Source organism: Hippopotamus amphibius, chromosome X (genome assembly GCF_030028045.1).
Source record: "Hippopotamus amphibius kiboko isolate mHipAmp2 chromosome X, mHipAmp2.hap2, whole genome shotgun sequence".
Lineage (NCBI taxonomy): Eukaryota > Metazoa > Chordata > Mammalia > Artiodactyla > Hippopotamidae > Hippopotamus > Hippopotamus amphibius.
The window spans coordinates 117,846,118-117,865,064 of NC_080203.1; the positions used below are offsets into that span (position 1 = coordinate 117,846,118).

General features: G+C 40.5%; 1 protein-coding gene across 1 annotated transcript in view; it reads right to left on the reverse strand.

Moving 5' to 3' along the window:
• The window catches only part of PHEX (phosphate regulating endopeptidase X-linked), a 208,118-nt gene that overhangs the window by 146,341 nt on the left and 42,830 nt on the right, over positions 1 to 18,947 (reverse strand). Inside the window, exons 4-9 of the mRNA XM_057718360.1 lie at positions 16,825 to 16,911; positions 15,539 to 15,765; positions 8,386 to 8,454; positions 5,756 to 5,872; positions 2,917 to 3,000; positions 2,140 to 2,285 (exon numbers count right to left, since the gene is read on the reverse strand). Of these exons, the coding sequence (XP_057574343.1) occupies positions 2,140 to 2,285; positions 2,917 to 3,000; positions 5,756 to 5,872; positions 8,386 to 8,454; positions 15,539 to 15,765; positions 16,825 to 16,911 (730 nt within the window). The remainder of the gene's footprint in view (positions 1 to 2,139; positions 2,286 to 2,916; positions 3,001 to 5,755; positions 5,873 to 8,385; positions 8,455 to 15,538; positions 15,766 to 16,824; positions 16,912 to 18,947) is intronic.

An 18,947-nucleotide genomic window follows, 5' to 3' on the forward strand; every position in this document is an offset into this window, starting at 1 on the left:
GTGTATTGAAATCTCATAAACACCCACAGAATACAAGTTGTTTTTGATAAATTAGTTGCTGAAGAGTAAACTATGTGACAGAGATTTGGTTTTTGTCTTTAAAAATGAAGTTTCATAATATCTGCAGGTCATTTTATGTTATGTAAGTATGTCTACAGTTAATTTTTCTATCTATTTTCTTCTGTAGTTCACTATGTTTACATCTGTCTAAAATATCATTATGACAAGAACCAGATTAAAATCTCCCTCCAATCATGATCTTTCTTGGTCCCTTCTGTCATGACAGGTCCTACAGTTGTAAAGTGTAATCACCACCACAGAGATTACCTAATACAGTAAACCAAGGCCCAGTCTATCCCCTGGTTGTAAATTAGGCTTTTGTGGAAATAAAATTAACACAATTTCCACAAGTACCTACTAATTTACAACTGAAGATAACAATGACACTAGAAAAAACCAACTTACTAGGTGCTGAAGCATGCATATATAGCATGGCAAATTCCATCTTTCTACAGAAATTACCACTACAATTTAAAACGTGCTGAGTAACTCAATAGCATAGAAGGACAAAATCATTTGGGTCATATTTTATAGTATTTCAGAGCCAGGAAGTACATACGAAAAAGTTTTCTAAAGCAGTGAGTCTCCCAAAAAACTAATCATGGGATTCCTGGGGTGCTTGTTAAAATATAGATTTCTGGGCCTCACCCCAGATCTACTGCATAGGCCTCTATGCAGGAGGGCCCTTGGAATCTGTATTTTTACCAAGGGCTCAAGTTGAGGCTGCTAGCATTACTGGTCCACAGATCACACTTGGAATAGCAAGGCTCTACTCCACATGGAATCTGAAGTAAGTTTATTATTTCTATTCTTCCTTTTTTGCATGTTTACTTTTCTGTATGCTTTCTTCAGTGAACACATTATTTTTATCATAAGAAAATAGCATCTTAGAACAGCTCTTCAAAAGTCTCTTAAGTGTTTTCGTAGGTGGGGATGGATGCTAAATTTATTCCTAGGACTTTTGCAGGTGCCTTTTTTTTCAGCATAATTCCTGGCAACATAGCCTTGTCTAAGTCCAAATAACAAAGTATGATTTTTAATCATGGCCCGGCAATTAGCCTATTAAACTGTCTTTGTGAACTATTTGACCTTCCTGTGCTTCATTTTCTGTAGTCAAATCTGAATGGCTTCATGAGGATGTAAAATTCTCTTTCCTGATCTAAAATATGACACAAATGAACCTATTTATGAAACAGAAACAGAATCATGGACACAGAGAACAAACTGGTGGTTACCAAGAGGGAAGGAGTTGGGGGAGGGATGGAGGGGGAGGTTGGGGTTAGCAGATGTAAGCTTTTATATATGAAATGGATAAACAACATGGTCCTACTGTATAGCACAGAACTATATTCAATATCCTATGATAAACCATAATAGGAAAGAATATAAAAAAAGAATATATATATATATATGTATAACTGAATCACTTTGCTGTACAGCAGTAATTAACACAACATTGTAAATCAACTATACTTCCACAGAAAAAAATTCTCTTTCCTGGATGTTTTTAGCATTTCCTTGTTTTGTAGTGCTAAAAGAACAAAGCAACAAATTCTAAAATATTCTTTAAATAAGAAAAACCTGACAGTTCCTGATGTTGTTTCATCAGTCCAATTTTTCTACAGCTCTCAGAGTGATCTTATATTTTTTCAATACTGGTACTTTGGTTTATTGCCACAAAGTGACTTACTGGCTTAAAAGAAACTAGAAAAAAAAAACAGCAAAAGACCAAGAATGAACTGGGGGAAAACAAAGATGTTCATATAGAAATCTCAGAAAATAACATCATTATATAACTAGTTCTGAAAACTAATAAACAATTTAGGCTTTCAGAGAGAAAATATGGAGAAAGATCAGGAATAAGGGGCAAAAACATTGTGTGTTTGTTGTCATGATAGCAAATAACTTACACCAGATGATGGTCTCAGACCATTTGTCACAAAGGGCACCACGGCTTTCCCTAAGACTCTTTTGATGTAACTTTCTTTAAAAACAGTTTTCAAAGGACATGAGAGGGAAGACCTTATAATTTAAATGGAAAAAGAAAAGTCACAGTAAAATGCATGAGAAAGTTCTTACTTCTTCCTCTCAGAGCCTAATATCCTAAACAAATCCTTAAAGTACTGAGGGACACGGACCACCACGTTCTCTGAAGGGCCAATGTCTTTCAGTTCAGGGTAGAGTCTGACATCGATGACCTTCTTGATGTAGCTCAGCCAGTCAAACTGAGGAGAAAGAGAGAGAAAACATACTGAGAGAACCTCTGCTGGGCAACAATCAAGGAGAAAGGCAAATAGAGTCAGTTGAATGCAACCCATTGCTTGGTGATTTCAGACCAAATAATTAAACATGCAACTGCTCAAATCTAGAAAATAAATTCCTGATCACTGCCACCCAGACCAGACCTACTGGCTGAATTATAAATGGAACATGTGTCCTGTACCGTCTGTGTGTGGACCACACATGCGCACACATACCCACCCGGTAATGTGCGCAGTCACTCCCCTGGCCCCTCCAGCACGCTCCTTCCCTCCTCCACTCTCCTCCTCCCTCTCTTCCTTCCTCCCCCTTCTCTCCTGTGCTCTCCCACCAACAGCCACCTATGTCTAGACTTTTGTCATGTAAGAAAACGGGTTTTAAGTTTTTAAGCCACTCTTGGAGAAGTTTTCTGTTCCCTATAGCAGAAAGCATCCTGATGCACAGACAAGGGATATTTTATGTGATGTCTGACAAAGACGATGATGAGCAAGATGACCAATGGTAGGTTTTACGAGGAAAAATTTTACACACAGGTGAAATAGAATCACTTGTCAAACGACCAGTTAAGATACAATTTCCTGGGTCATTTTCACCAACCTGGGGAATCATAGCACTCAGTTGGGAAATGTTCATTTTGTTGTACATAGCCTCACTGGTTCGGTTTTCATGTGGAATCATTATCTGTTGGAAAGAGACTTTGGTTATTTTTTTCAAATGAACCATTTCTTAGTGCATGACTACTTTCTACATGTGCCAAAACATCTGCATAGTATCATAAACTTTTTCAAGATTTTGGTGTGGTGCAGAAGCTGGGAGAGAGACAAAAAAGATATCACTTTAGGCAAGATTAAGAAAATAAAAAGAAACTTTCCTGTCCTGTTCAGAGTGAAACATTGTCCTCAGTACAAAAATAACTACTCAGATCCCTCCCTAATGTACAACGTGGACGGACAAAATCTAGTATTGACTCAGGTTTGACAGCCAAACTAAGGTTGGGCAATTGAGACAAGCATCCCACCTTCACCTGTGGTGTCCAGGTAACAACCTGCATAGTTCATGGACTACAGACCACCCCTTCATCTCTAGTGGAACATTCTCGCTGAGGAGTACTAGACTATCTGGACACCACTGCCACCTGTGATCATTCTGTCAACAGCTCATTCCCTCACTTCCCCTCTTCCCTCTGGCTTCTCTGGCCTTGAGATTCCCCTGGCCCCAGTGCTAGGGGTATGGGGTCAGTTACCACCTAGACATACTGCCAAGTCTGCATCTCCAGCCCTGACTCTTCACACTCCTCCATTCCCAATACTTATGCTCTTGGCCATTTTGGCAACACCAAATCTAAGCTTATAGTCTCTGCCATGTTTGGTCTGAGAGAAGCAACAACAATCAGCTTCGTCAAGGGCCATCTTAATCACTTCCGTGGACAGGCAGTAGCTCCCCGTGCCTCTGAACACATCATGATTTTGCCTTAAGGCCGTCCATCATCCGATTCCCTTACATTAAACTTGCCACCTTCTGGACTTCCCTAATGGTGCAGTGGTTAAGGATCCGCCTGCCAGTGCAGGGGACATGGATTCGATCCCTGGTCCGGGAAGATCCCACGTGCCGTGGAGGAACTAAGCCCGTGCGCCAAAACTACTGAGTCTGTGCTCTAGAGCCCACGAGCCACAACTACTGAGCCCATGTGCCACAACTATCGAAGCCTGCATGCCTAGAGCCTGTGCTCTGTAACAAGAGAAGCCACTGCAACGAAAAGCCTGTGCACAGCAACAAAGAGTAGCCCCCGCTCACCGCAACTAGAGAAAGCCCGCACACAGCAATGAAGACCCAATGCAGCCAATAAATAAATAAATAAATTTATTTAAAAAAAAAACTTGCCACCTTCCAACTCACAAAGGACTCTCCTACCCTTGCATCCCTATCCATCATCACCACCCTCATGGATTGAACCATAATTCAACACTTTGCCTATGATTGATTCATTTTCTCTTTCAAGTCTTTCCAATTAAACTCCACTTGGCTTCAATCCCAAGGGCCACACCATCAACAAGACCCCCCCTTAAGCATACAGCTCTCTAGCTGGGACTGGCTGAATGCACACTTCCACGGCTGTGTTTACAAGAACTTTTGGGGGCCCTGACTACATTGTCCTGTCTCCCCAGCTTTAGAAGTTTCTCTAGGATGATGTGCCCCACTAATTTTGAAGGTCCCTAGTGACCTGGGATGTAAGAGACAGAGGTAAGCATTACTGGCTGGCCAAAAACCCACACACCGTGGATCTGTCAAGACAAAATCACAGAAGGCTGAGTGGCAGACACCTACCCCCTCGTTTCTAAATGCTTTAGTGCCCTCAGCTTCTCCTTCCTCACCCTCCACAGGAGAGACTTCCTGTAACTTACAAGCAGCCTCCTGGCTCTATTTATTAATAACTCATTGCCTCAAAGGATGTCCACACTCCTCTTCCCTCTACTCAGCCTTGCTGGCCCAGGTTGGAGCCCTCTGGTCTCAGAGCTGCTTTCAGCTCTCTGCCAGCTACTTCCCCCACCCCATGGATCTGTCACTTCATTTAGCCTCTTGACAATTCCCAGTCTTGCCTCAGTCCAGCTGTTTTTAGTTCCCTTTTTGGTCCAGATCCCTGACTCAAGTCAAGACCTTTCCCGCTGTATCAGAGCTTCAGTCCAAATTAGATCTCTGGGTCTCCTATTTGCCTGGGAAGGGAATCCAGATGGCCTCTAGACACGGTTTAGAGGCACAGTCTTTGACTCCAGAACACCTGCAGCAGTCTTTGCAGTCTTCAAAGGTGATATGCAGGAATGAACTTTTTGCGCTGCAACTAGGGGTCTGGAGAAAATACACATGTACATCACGGCAGTCGACAGGCTGATTCCTCCTGACCCTATCCATCAGGCTACTCCTCACCTCAACACCCTACCACACCTCACCAAACACAAAACCAAGCAACGCTTGGACTCCCATGCACTTCAGGATTTTTACCAACTTCTGTTATAAAAGATTACCAACCTATATGCAACCACTTCTTGACAAAAGCATCTGTTTTTTTCACTACAATGTATCTCCACAAGCAGATTTCACCATATTTGAGTAACAATTTATCAAATATATATTCCTCAGTTGAGGCCAAACAGAAGTTTCTCTAAGAAAACATAGAGTCTCTCCCTGCTGCTGTTCTCTGGCCACAGCTGAGCAGCATGTGGACACTGAATGGGCTTCAAATAGAGAGGTAGAGGGAATGAAGAGCTCGTCTTTCTGTCATGGTTTTTCTTCCTGTTACTTCCCAGAGGGGGATGCTATAAGTTCTACCTTGACTCCAAAGGACAATGCCACAGAATGATTTTTATACACATTTTCATTCAAGATCTACTGCCTTTAAAATAAAGACAAGAAGAAAAAGAGATTTTAGATTAAGACTTACCTCAGCTATCTTAATTTCCAATCTAAGCACTGACTTCATGTCATGCTCTGCTCGGGAGCGATTAGCTCCCAAAAGCACGGCAGTATCCACCATGAACTTGTAAAGGGCATCCCGATACTGTAAGAGATAAAGAAGCAAGTGACCATGACAACAGCCTATTAGGAAGTATGTGTCAGGGACACAGAAGAGCAGAAACATCAGGTGGAGATAAATGCCCTTCATTTTCCATTCTGTACTGAAAGTATGGTACAGGCATTGTGCAGTACCAACCAGCCACCTACCACTTTGGACAAAGAAGAATGATGGTTACTTGGGTACTGTTTCCATGAGAGACAGAAATGTCCGGCCACCGAGGATCAAGAGAACTAGTTTGCTGGCAACCAGCAATATTAGGAATACATGAAACATCTACAAATGAGCACAGAATAGAAAGTTAAAGGTCAGACTCTTCTTTCCAGGCAAGTGACATTTTAATAAAATAATGGGAAAGAACTGTTGCTAAAATCAGGAGGCATGATCCATGAAGACTAGTGGGGACTGTGATTTATTCTCTTCCAGCTCAATTTACCCACCTCCACACTAAAAACAAAAGACCAGCAATCAAGCCCTATGTCTTTTCAGTTTTGTATGGTTTTTACAGAGTTCTCACTAGCTCAGGGAAAAAAGGGAAAGAAAAGAAGAATGATAAAGAGAAACCTAGCAAATACAGAATCTCCTCCCTGCATGTTCATAAACCCATTTTCAGGCTATTCACATATTATTGGAGAGGGGGACCTCACTTTGTGGGAACTTAGGAATCTTGTTGGGGGTCACCTATCCTTTCAGATATATTTGTGAGAACTCAATACACCAGGTATTAAACTGTTTCATGGTTATGCCATGGGAATAAGATTTCCTAACGTAACCTTGATTTTGCATAGCTTTTCTTACAACGTTTATGACCTCGAGACCTGCACAGTGCTTGGCATACAGCAGACCCTTAATATATATTTGTTGAATCAGTAAGCAAGCTACACAAGTAGTCTTAATTAGAAATGTTTTGCAATTCCCAGTTCAATTCCAAAAATATTTATTCAGTCAATACATATGCACAATGTCTTGCTAGGCCTTCTATGCACATGGCAGGTACAGACGAAAAATCAAATAATGCTTGATCTGGTTCTCAGTGTGTGATCCTGTAAGGGAGACAAACATGTCATTACTAACTATAACACTAGCAAGACCCAAATCAGGTCCTTAGTAAAGCTGCTAAGTGCTTAGAAACTCAAGAACTGGAGAAGTCCAGCCTCGAGAAACTGGGGACACTGCATTTAAAAGAGACAGGTTCAGGAGCAGGGAGGAATCCTCCTGTGAGGTGTGCAAGCTGCCTTTGTTGGGGGAAGAATAAAAATAGGTGAGACAGCAAAGGTGGTTTGGGACCAGGTCATGAAGAGGCCTTGAACTCCCTCTAAGGAATTTAGAGTCTAGCTTGTGAGCAAAAGCTCACTGGGAACTGAGAACTCTTCAAGTAGTGGTGCTAAGGAGGCAATGCAATGAGGGGGAGGAGGCAGCCGTTAAAAGGAGACAACAAGGATCTGCCCTAGGGCAGTAAGGACAGAAAAAGGGACCAGGGGGAAGAGATATTTTGAAGGCAGAGTCTACAGGATTGATTGGTTACAGGACGGGGACAAGATTTCAAGCACGGCTGCTTATAGGGTAGTGACCCCAGTAGAAACAGAGGTGCCCCCAGACTGGCAAAAGTTCATTCTGTTCACTTTCAAAAAGGAAAACTTGCCAACCTTCTTTCATGAGTGTCCTTGGCCAGAAAGTTGCCTAGGATCTTGGGTAGCTTCCTACCCTCCAGAATCTTCTAGATATAGGCTTTCCTAACAGCAAAGGAGCAGGGACTTCCACTGCGAGCCAGCACTTCCCAGGCGAAGTCCCTGCATTCTCAGGCTAGGCCAGAAACCCAAACGCTCCCTGGTCAAGGGTCCCCTGGGTCTGAGGCTCCTTTGGAAGTTCAACAAAGGTTCCAAAATGAGTTGAAAGTGTCAGGAATGAGCCAGCTCTAATCCAATCTCCAGGAAACGACTAGGTTTCCAAGCCAACCCAAGAAATCGCACCAGATTGATCCCATCTGGTTCTCATTAACCTTACATTAACCTGGGACACCAGTTAAGAAAAGATTCCTGGGCCTCACTTCAAGTCTACTAAATCAGACTTTCCATGGCTGAGGCCCAAGAATCGACATTTAATAGAAGCCTCCCAGGTGATTCTTAAGCAGTACAACCTGGGAACCACTGGTTGACTGGGTGTCCATGCCCATGCTTCTGCAATATACTGTGAGCTCTTTGCACTTCTGAGGAATGGCTGTAAGCTCATTCCTTGTTTACTCCATTTGGGTGTGCTGTCTTCTCAGCTTGACCATGAGGGCCCTAAGCACAGAGACTCATACAGACTTCATTTCCAGACTTCTAGAAAACAGGAAGTGTCTTTTACCTGCCTGAGTAAAAGGCTTTTGCTTCCTACATTGGGAATATGGTCATCAAACACTCACACTGCTCAGTTCTAGTAAAAAGTTGGAAATTTTAGAACAACTTATGAACCCAGCAATGCTTCACGAGGTGCAAAGTTGAATGAGTAAAACTTACAGACTTGGCTTCTGTGCTATTATCAAGGTAGTCTTCCCTCACAGCTAGGGAGAGCGCTGCTTGGTCCAGCTGTTGAAACAAAAAACAAAGCATTCTGTTTGCACTATAAATTCTTAAGCACCATGTTAACAAGAGTCATGAGATCTGTATCCCAGCCATTTTTGAGCATGTGTCACCATTACAAAAACAATTCAATGCAATCAGAGCTACATGCAAATAGGCACTTGAGCAATGACAGTTATAAAGTATCAGAGACCTGCCCCTGCTTCCCTGATTCATGGTTTCTAACCCTTTCGAGTTTCTAACAATACTGAATAGCATCAAAGCTATAATATTTGAGTTGGAATAGGTCTTAGAGATTATCTGATTTCCCCCCTTATTTGGTGGGTGGAGAAACAAAATTCAGAAAAGTGATGTGACTTCCCCAAGGTAACACAGTTGGGCAGCACTCAGAGAAGAAACATTGTCTCCCATTGCCAGATCCATTATTCTTCTCATCGCAGTATTTTGCAAAACGCCAATCTGGATAAAGCTGATTAATCAGATGGTCCACCTTCCTGTCCCTAGAATACTGTATTGCATCCATTTTTTTTTATTTGAAAGGAATCAAATAATAATCTTGTTTTGAAAAATTTTTGCACACTTTAGCACCCTCTCGGGAAAGTTTAGGATAGGTGATAAAAATACAAACAATAATCAGACAACTAAATATCTAGAATTATTATTATAGAAAAGTATAGCATAATTTCTTGAATTAAAACTTTCAGCACCTTAAAGGCAATCAAAGGGAAGAATATAGTCTTCTCAAAAAATGAGCTAGAACAATCAGATATCTATTTCCAAAAAAAAAAAAATGAATCTCAACACACTCCTCACAACTTGTACAAAAATTTTAATTCAAAATGGATCATAGACGTACATGTAAAACCTCACACTACAAAACTTCTAGGAGAAACCATAGGGGAAAATCTTTGACCTGGGGTTAGACAAAGAGCTCTTAGATATGACACCAAAATCAGATCCATAAAAGAAAAAATAAATTGGACTCCATCATCATTAAACATTTTTGCCCTGTGAAACATTGTTAAGAGAATGAAAAAGACAAGCTACAGACAGGGAGAAAATATTTGAAAATCACATATATGACAAAGGACTTGTATTCAGGATATATAAAGAGCACTCACAACTCAATAAGAACAAACAACCCCAATTTAAAAGTGGACAAGGGATTTCCCTGGTGGCCCAGTGGGTGGGACTCTGCACTCCCAATGCAGGAGACCCAGGTTTGATCCCTGGTCGGGGAACTAGATCCCGCATGCATGTCACAACAAAGAGTCCACATGCCACAACTAAGACCCAATGCAACCTAAATAAATAAGTAAATAAATATTTTTAAAAAGTGGACAAAAGATGTGAACAGACACTTCACCAAAGAAAATATTCAAAAGGAAAATAAATTCATGAAAAGATGCTGAACATCACTAGTCATTAGCAAAATGTAAACTAAACCCACAATAAAACACCACTATACATCTACTAGGATGACAAAAAAAAACAAAACCTGATAATGTCATCTGCTAGTGAGGATGTGGAAAAACTAGATCACTCATACACTGTTGGTGGGAATGCAACATGACAGAGCCACTTTGGAAATCAGTTTGACAGTTTCTTATAAAATTGAACATACACCTACATATGACCCAGCAATCTCAATTCCTAGCTATTTACCCAAGAGAAATGAAAACTTACGTTCACACAAAAACCTGCATGTAACTTCATTCATTATTGCCCAAAATTGGAAACAACCCAAATGTTCTTCAACTGGCAAGTGGATGAACTGTGATATACAATGTACTACTACTCACTCATAAAAAGGAATGAACTACTGATACATGCAGCAACAAGGGCAAATTTTAATCCCAAAAAAAGGCGAAACTACAGGGATGGAGAACAGGGATTGGGGATGGGAAGAGTAGATGACTACAAAGGGGCAACACGAGGTAAATTTGGGGGGAGTGATAGGACTATTCTCTTTCTTGATTATGGTGGTGATTACATGACTGCATGCATTTGTAAAAACTTATAGACTTGTGCTTCACAAAAAGTGAATTCAACTGTATATAAATTTTTAAATAAATAAAAATTTTTTTTAATTCCATAACCTTCTCTAAATCTATGGCTGTTCTTTCTTGAGTATCAGCAACTGCCCAAAGACTGAATAAACCTGAACCCAACAATAGGTTTTCTAACTTAAATCTTATTCACACATTTAAAAAGTTAAGTCAATTGGGGGGAAAAGATGTTTTCATAACATCCATCTTGTCTGGGTGTATTGCTAAAAATCTCAAATTATTGTGTTCAACCTTCTTCTCTAATTGGCCCCAAACAACCAATTCACAAGCTAGCCTGGCTTCATCCTATTCCAATTCCCAATATAGCACCATTTCTTCCAGAAATTAAGTAAGCCAGGAATATGAAACATAATATTATGATTAAGATGCTTTGGCTTTCAATTAGATTTGGACCACTTGGAGACTTTTTTAAGCTTCAGTCTCAAAGGAAAGGAAACTGTAGACAATATCAAGAAAGCCAGAGCTTCTCTCTGATGAAATGAAGTTAAATCCACTTATTGTAAAAGTTTAGATGATTCAAGTGAAGTTACCGGACCTGCTTTAAACCTTCAGATTGCTACAGCGGTTCCTAGGGGAATATCTTAAATATACCAAACAGAATGAATAAGATCAGTCAACTAAATCTCATTAGAAATGGACAAACTCTTGAGGCAAAAGGTTTTCTCAAGAGGCCAATATTAGGACACTATGTTATCTGAGGTTTTTTTAATCCTTGCATTTATAACTGATCTTCATATTGCAAGTAGAAAATAAAATATACGTTTAGGAAATCTGATTCACTGAATTGAAATATGAATTTCTCTCTGACTGCAATAAACCACAGGTTAGGAAACAAAACAGTAATACAAAAAGAAACATGCCACACATTATGAGGTAGGAAAAGGACAAAAAAGTTAGAAAAACTTCTTTTCCAAGAGATTCTCTCCTTATCCTTATGGATTTTGTTAAGAGTCAGACAAACGCAGGCACTGGGTAATGATCACTTCAAGTCACTGTTCTGGTAACACATACTGAGACAACCTTGACCTTCCCAACACTCTTTCAGGACCACGTACATTCAAGTCTTTTATTGTCCCTTAAATCCTCATTCCTGCTCTTTCCTTACACAAAATAAACCCAAACACACGTAGCAAGATACGTTCTGAGGCATTCATCTGTCATTGCCTGTATTTTGGTATTTCCTTTCTCCCCTTTAAGTCTGTGGCAAATCCTGTGCCATCCTGCACAGGGGAACTTGACAGAGGACCACTGTGTGGGTCTGAGCAACCCCTGCTTGCCACCCTGCATGTCCTTGGCCTGGGAATACATCTGGCCATTGGAAAGGTGCCTTTTTTCTTCACCCAAAGGCGCCACCTGCTCACCTAACAGTAGGCCCGCAGTGCCGTGCCTTCCCAAAGAAGCCCTTTTTCTTATCCCCATGGGTTTGTGGGATTAGAAAAGCCAAGAACACTGAGGAAAATAGAATGGGATGGAAAACGATGTCTAAATACATTGAGGGAGAACAGTTTGGGGCGTAAGACAGAGTTCTCCCAGAGCAAAAAGAGGATCTTCTAGGCAGCCAAAGAAGTCAAAGGTTCTCATGAGCAGAAGGACCAATCAATGCCCCTAGAAATGGCAGGATCTGAGAAGGAGTTGGGAAGCCCAGGGCCCCAGTAGCAGGGAGGCACACTTGTAGGGGCCACATGGGCTGGGATGACAGTTTTCTTTTCAGAAACACATAACTGATGTTTGGAAGGTCTCCCAATACCCTAGGAGAAGGCTGAGAAATGGAGTAGCTGGAAAGTAGGGAAGAGCCTAGACTGGTTCAGTTTCCAACTGAAAGGTGGGGTGGGAGCTCAGAGTCAGAGATGAGACTAACTAAAGAAAATGCTTATTTCTTGCACACCTGAACCTGAGATCTGAGACGCGTGTTTGGCACAAAAATTGAAGAGAAACATTCCCCAAATGGTTCTGATCAGTTGCCTGGTCATGCTTTAAAAGAAAGGTACCTTTTGGCATGTGCTACTGTGTACCAGTGTCTATCCTATAGATTGTCACCAAATTTATCCCATTTAAATTTCACAGCCACAGTGAAAAGTAAATTCTAATTCACCCTTCAATCCACATGGGGAAAATGAAACTGTGAGAGGTGAAACAAGCTGTACAAAGACATTCAGTGAGTAAATCACAAAGCCAGACCACAAACCTCAATCTCTTTAACACCAAAACCTACTCTTTTTTCCACTATGGCAGTGGTTTTCAAATTATGTTCCATAAAACTTAAAAGGTGCTTCAGGGACTCCAAATACTCAGATTTTTTATAGTTTTAACTATTTCTAACAAAAGCAACACTCAAATTCTACAACATTGGCAGCCATCCATACACTAGTTTCTGTTATCAGGTTCACTGGGTTTTATGCAGATCTCAGAAGAAAGCTTTTCCTACCAGTGTCTAGACACGTGCTTGAACTTCTAGCAGCTGTGTCATGATTAGGAAGACTGTAGCTCTATTTTGTTAATTCAGGTGTGTGACTATCCACTCATATAAAATGGTACAAACAGGGCTATAACTCAAGCAAACGCACACTGCACTCAAATGCCAGGCCATGCTCAAACACATCCATTTGGTAGCTGCCATCTTGGCAGAGGAGAGGGGTAGTAAGCACATGAGTGCCTTCTTACATTTGGAAAGTGTTCTATTATTGACAGTTCAGTGTTTCTAGGATCAGTTTAATTGAATATCAAGTGTGCAAGGCAAGCTGTTAAAAATTGATTACTGTGATCCTCTATTCCCCACGTTTCCTGTAAGCTGGTATTAAAACTACAGGCTTGATTAGATCCAAGTCCATTTTTTTCCCTTTTCTTTTGGCATCATCGGTGATAGCATATGCTTCCCACTGCATGGTATCAGGAGGCACACAAAATCTGGTTGTCCCACTTTCAGCAATGCTACCATGGATATCTGGGTTCATCTGATGTCAGTCTGATCTCCCTATCCTGAATATCCCTGTCAACCATTCATCTAATAGTTTAAGCAGCTATTGATGACAGTTGCCTTAATTCTTTTCTTCATTAGGGATTTTAAAAAATGGTAACTTTTAAGTTCTAGTATTTCTTCTGCATTTTTAAAGCTGTGATTCTCCTGTAAACAAGAATTTTCTCTCGTTAGCTATTAGGTTACCCTGAAATCAGTCAAATGTAGTATGCTATAAAGTAGATGGATCCACCAAATGCGCATGTGATTCTTATTTAGAACCTGAATCAAAGGCCAACTGTTTAATTGTTTTTAAGGACATGTTTGAGACAATCAGGAACACTGAAATTAACCAGGTATTAGATGTTAATTATGGAATTACGATTACTTTTTTGGTTTTGATAACAGTCCTTTCCAATAGATAACGACTGCTGTATTGACCAGTGCAATGATATTATACCTTGGATTTGCTATAAAATGGCCCAGCCTCCTCTCCAAAAGGAGGGGTATCAGCCAAAAGTTGCTGGCTGTTGAAGTTGGGTTGATGAGTACATGAGAGTTTGTAGTACTATTCTTTTTTACTTTTATTTGTATTATTTTCTATAATAAAATGTTTAAATAAATTCAATTCTTAGACTAGATCCAGAAATTGGTGAAAAATGAAATGGTTGCCATTTGCAATTACTTAACCTGTGTGGAAATCAAGCTCTATCATGCAATACAGTGCATAAACTTAAAGTTACGTTTGAAAGACAGTCTCCAACTTACTTCAAAACCCCACTTAAGGTGTTTGGAAAGGATATCATAAAAGTTCCAAAATTAGAATGATAGTCTTAAAACCTGGTCTGTGTTTTTTTAAATGAGTGATCTATCAACATGGGACAGGAGTCAGCTGGACCATCACCATCATCGTAGAGCACTGAAGAGCATGTCTTATCCTGAGGGCCTTAGAAAATGTCTCAGTGCCATGTTGTTGTTCCATCACCCAACACAGAAATACAGCTGTCTCCGTAACCAAGAATTTCCTCTTGAGGAGATGGGAATTCTTTCAGTGACTAAACTACAGCCTGCAGGCCAACCCATCATACAGCCACACCCATTTATGTACATATTGTCTACAGCTGCTTTACCAGGTATAACAGCAGAGCTGAGTAGTTGAGACAGAGATCATGTGGCCCACACAGCCTAAAATATTTCCTATCTGGTCCTTTACAGAAAAAAATTCTCCCAGCCCCTTGGTATAAATCAAAAAATAAACTCCAGGGTATAGATTTTTATCAGGAGAGGATAATACACTCTAAAGGTTTTAATATTTTCTGGTTTAACAAAGAATAGAATTGGGGGGTGGGAATCAGTGATTCAACAACATTTTCATTACTAAAGTAACTGTGGAAGCAAAAGACAAAACAATTTGAGAAGTGCTATTTACATTCTTGCCAAGTTCTTTGATTGATGACTCTTCCACTGTTGGCAGTTTTCTGACAGTCTCCTGCTTTTACCAGTGTAATACCTCAGGGTATGTCCTCAGGTCCCATTCCTTTATGGAAGAGATGTTTACTCTCCCAACAGAAAATGCAACCAAGCACTTAGAACAAGTTTTGCCTTATCTTTTGAAAGGAAGGACAAGGGATTCAAGACTGAACTTGACAATGAAATGTTAGGCATATATACAAGACGTTAGTGAAGGGAAACAAGAAACCACAGCACGTGTTCACTCCTTTGTCACGGGAACAAGGGGAGAGGAAGAGCAGAGTTCAGAAAGTCTTTTCTCATCTCTCCCCACTAGAATTAAGGGGCCCTACACGTGCTCAGGGTAGGTATTTGAGAGCCAGATCACAGATCACTTGAAACTCACTCATCGGCTTCTTGAAAGGGTGACAAAACCAGTTTGTTCATGATTTACAATCTGCAGATCTGGGGGGAGGGGGAGATAGGCAGGGAATAGTCTAGATCCTAACATTTAACAGAATTTTTAACCTTATCATTTCACTAAGGTGGCATGAGTCTCTTTTGGGTTAAAAGGCTAACCGTGGACTAAACAAGCATGATGAACAAGTCCTCACTATACCTTCAAGATGTGTTCGTTGGACACCTTGTCATTAGAGGACACATACAAACGGATGAACACAGAATTGCTGTATTGGCCACGAAACGTCGCAAGCGTCTGCAGAAGGCTGAACTTCCTCTCTGACCAAACCCCTTCAGGACCGATATTAGACTCAAGCACAGGCCAGCGGAAAGGTGAGTGCCGCAAGATATGCAGCAATGGCTTGGCATCTGCTTTTTCGATCGCTTCTGAAAGGGAGTAAATATGAAGGGAGAGTTAGAATTGCAAACTGGATCACCAAACTAGAAAGCCAAGTGTCTCTTCTCAAGAAAAAATTCCAGTAAGGCCCCAACCTAACTTTTTAGGGGGAGGTGCAGTGGATTGGGCATAACCACAGAGACAGAACTTCCTATGACTCACACTTCAATGTGACTGTCAAAATCTGATGTTCTTGCCAGGAGAGCTGACTAGAAACCTGCCTGATATTCCGAACAATAAAAGATGGGCTCACTATATCAATCCAAGCCAATGAGCGATATGAAGCTGAGAACACTCTGCAAGACTAGGGAACAACCCTAACTAAAGGAAACTGCTCAATAAAACTAATCACTCCCCAATAAAAATGAATGATTGCTTCAGACTCTTTCATCATCTTTTACTGCCCTCTTCTAGCTCACCAAATAACACCCCCAAACCTAAACAAGTTAACACACTTCCCAGAGGCACTGGCTTCTTCTTGCAATAGCCTTGAGAAAGCAGACCAAGTGTCAAGTGTCTCTTTTAACTCCAGTCAGACCCAAGATGCTGAGACAGGCCTAAGGTGCCAACAAAGATGCCTGTTAGGCTGATGGAGAAGCAGAGAGAGCCTGGTCCACCTGGGAATCTGGATTTCCCTAGGCCCCAGGAGGTTCCAAAAGACACAGTAACACTCCCAAGTGCCCTCCCTCCTAGGCTCCTTCTCAAACTAGACCTCCTAGCCTTCAGATTCTGGTTTCTGTACCACATGCAGTAAGGTTTGCCCTTCTGACACCACTCACTTCTCATGGAGTAACTGGTGCTCGAAGAATCCAGGCCACCCATAGGAATAAAATTTTCTTAGTTTCTCCATCAAGGTAGCAACAGAACATTAAGACAGGAATAGTCAAAATCCAGTCTTGGAAAATAGCTCCTTTCTTTAAGCAACACCTTTAAACATTAGTAGAATTCTTAGTAGTTCTCTTTTTCCTCAAACAATATCTTTAAACATTAATAGGACTCTGAAAAATAAGGGTGGTGAATTATTTTATTGATTATTATTTATTACTCACTCTCATTCATGCAAGATGAATAAAGGACTTTGGCTTTCTGTATGGCTTCGGTGTCCCGCCTTCTACTGATTGATTTCTCCAAAAGTGCTAGGAAGGTTAAAAAAGGATTCATTAGTATCCACCCATAGGTGATGCTGAGTTGGAGGTCATTTGATAATCACAGTCCCAGCCTCCAGAAAATTAAATGTAAAGACAGACAACCCTGGAAAAGATACATCTATAAGAGATATGCAGACAGCAGAACCGATTCCAAGTTGCTTGAGGTTCAAATAAAAAATATTTAACATTCTCTTCTCCAAGGTTCTTCTAATTCAAAGAAGGCAAAACTTCAATTTCCAACTGAGACCGGACCTTCTTCAGGGGTTAATGTTTTCTGCCACCTACACACACACACACACACAAAAACCAGAATTCATTTTTTCAAGAACCAAAAATAACTGAATTCTATTCCTTGTTTCTGCACTGTGTAATATTCTCAACAGAGGCAATTTCATCGGGGTGGGGTTTCTTAAGATTTCTTCACAGCCCAACCTCTCAGGGAGGTCACCTGGAAGAAATTTCCCATGAGAAGTTTTATTCAATGTTGCATAAACATGCCGCAGATATGGAAGACATTGTTTAGACAAGAAATGGAGAAGCAAGAACGGAAAGCCTACCCAAATTGCCTGAAAACTTGCCCATTTACACATTCAAAGTCCTAGCCATTTAAAATGAGGCCATGTATATAAAATGGTTGCCAGCATGGACACAAACTCACCTGGAAAATGATTTTCTATTTATAAAATCACTGATGCTATTGTTTGAAGGTAGAAAATGACAGCTGTCACTATTTCATTAAATAAGGCAATAGGAAAGCCAAGAGTCAATAAAAACTACCCTCCCCCCAAAATAACAACTTAGATGTAATTGAGAGTATCAACTTACCAACATGAAGCCAAGACAAAGAATTTCCATGCAGCACCATGGCGCTGCCTACATCGAGCTATGTCAAACTGCAGTTGTCAAGGCACTTGGTATTTATTTCTGAAACAACCTAGCAGCCTCCAAATGATGGTATAGCAGATGCTGCTACAAAACTTTGAATAGCTTCAAGATACAATGTACAGCGCTAATCAAATTAATAATTACATATTCCCTAAAGCAGAATCTACTTCTAAACTGTAAGTTCTACATTTCAAAAAAAATGCAACCCAGAGCTTCTGTCCAGTTTTCTATAAGCACCTGCACATCAAACAAGTCCATATAACCAGATAGGTTCAAATAAAATAAAGTTGAGCACTTTCAATTATTTAAACTTGTTTCTTTCTTGTGTATTATCATAGCAATAAAAGTAGGATAACTAGCCCCAAGGATGAAGGAAGGACATTTCTTTTTTTAATAAACAGAAATCTCTAAACCATACCCACATATATTTCTATTCAAATCAGATCACGAGCCTTTCCACCATACTGCTTCCACAGTCACTGGCTTGCTGGGGAGACACATTTGAAAGTAAATAGTCCAAATTTCATTTGGGGATGTAATGTTATCCTGATGCTATAAACACTCCACAGGCTGTAAACATGAATACCCTGAGGACCAAAAACAAGCCATGGAACAAAAGAACTCAAAATATTAAATATGTACCTGAGTGTGTATCATGAGAAGGGGAAAAGAGGATATGTATATGCTAAGTAGGGCGATCCCCAAGCCCTAACTGTGCACAAATATCTATTAATTTTCACGTGTCAAAATTCTGGTTTCTGTAGCAGAATTTGGCTTTTGCAACAAATTCAGCTAACACAGGTTCCTTGTCATACCCCCTCCATTCTCCTCTCCTTTTCTTCAAACCCAAGCAGGCAGGAGAACATTGATATGCAGACAGTGTTGTGACAATCAGCTGGCAGCATCCATTTTATGTATCTCTGTATTTCAATTAGTGGTAAGAAGTATAAAATCTAGCCTGGAGAGTCATTAATGAGCAGAAAACAAAGCCTATCAAAAGCAATTACTTGTGTTATTAAAATGTCCCTAAAGCACTGAGAAGGGCTCATGGGTCACCCAAATAAGGGTATTCCCATCATAATCTGCATTGTTTCTTGGAAGATTTCTCAGACTCCTCTCACCCCCATCCAAGTATTCCT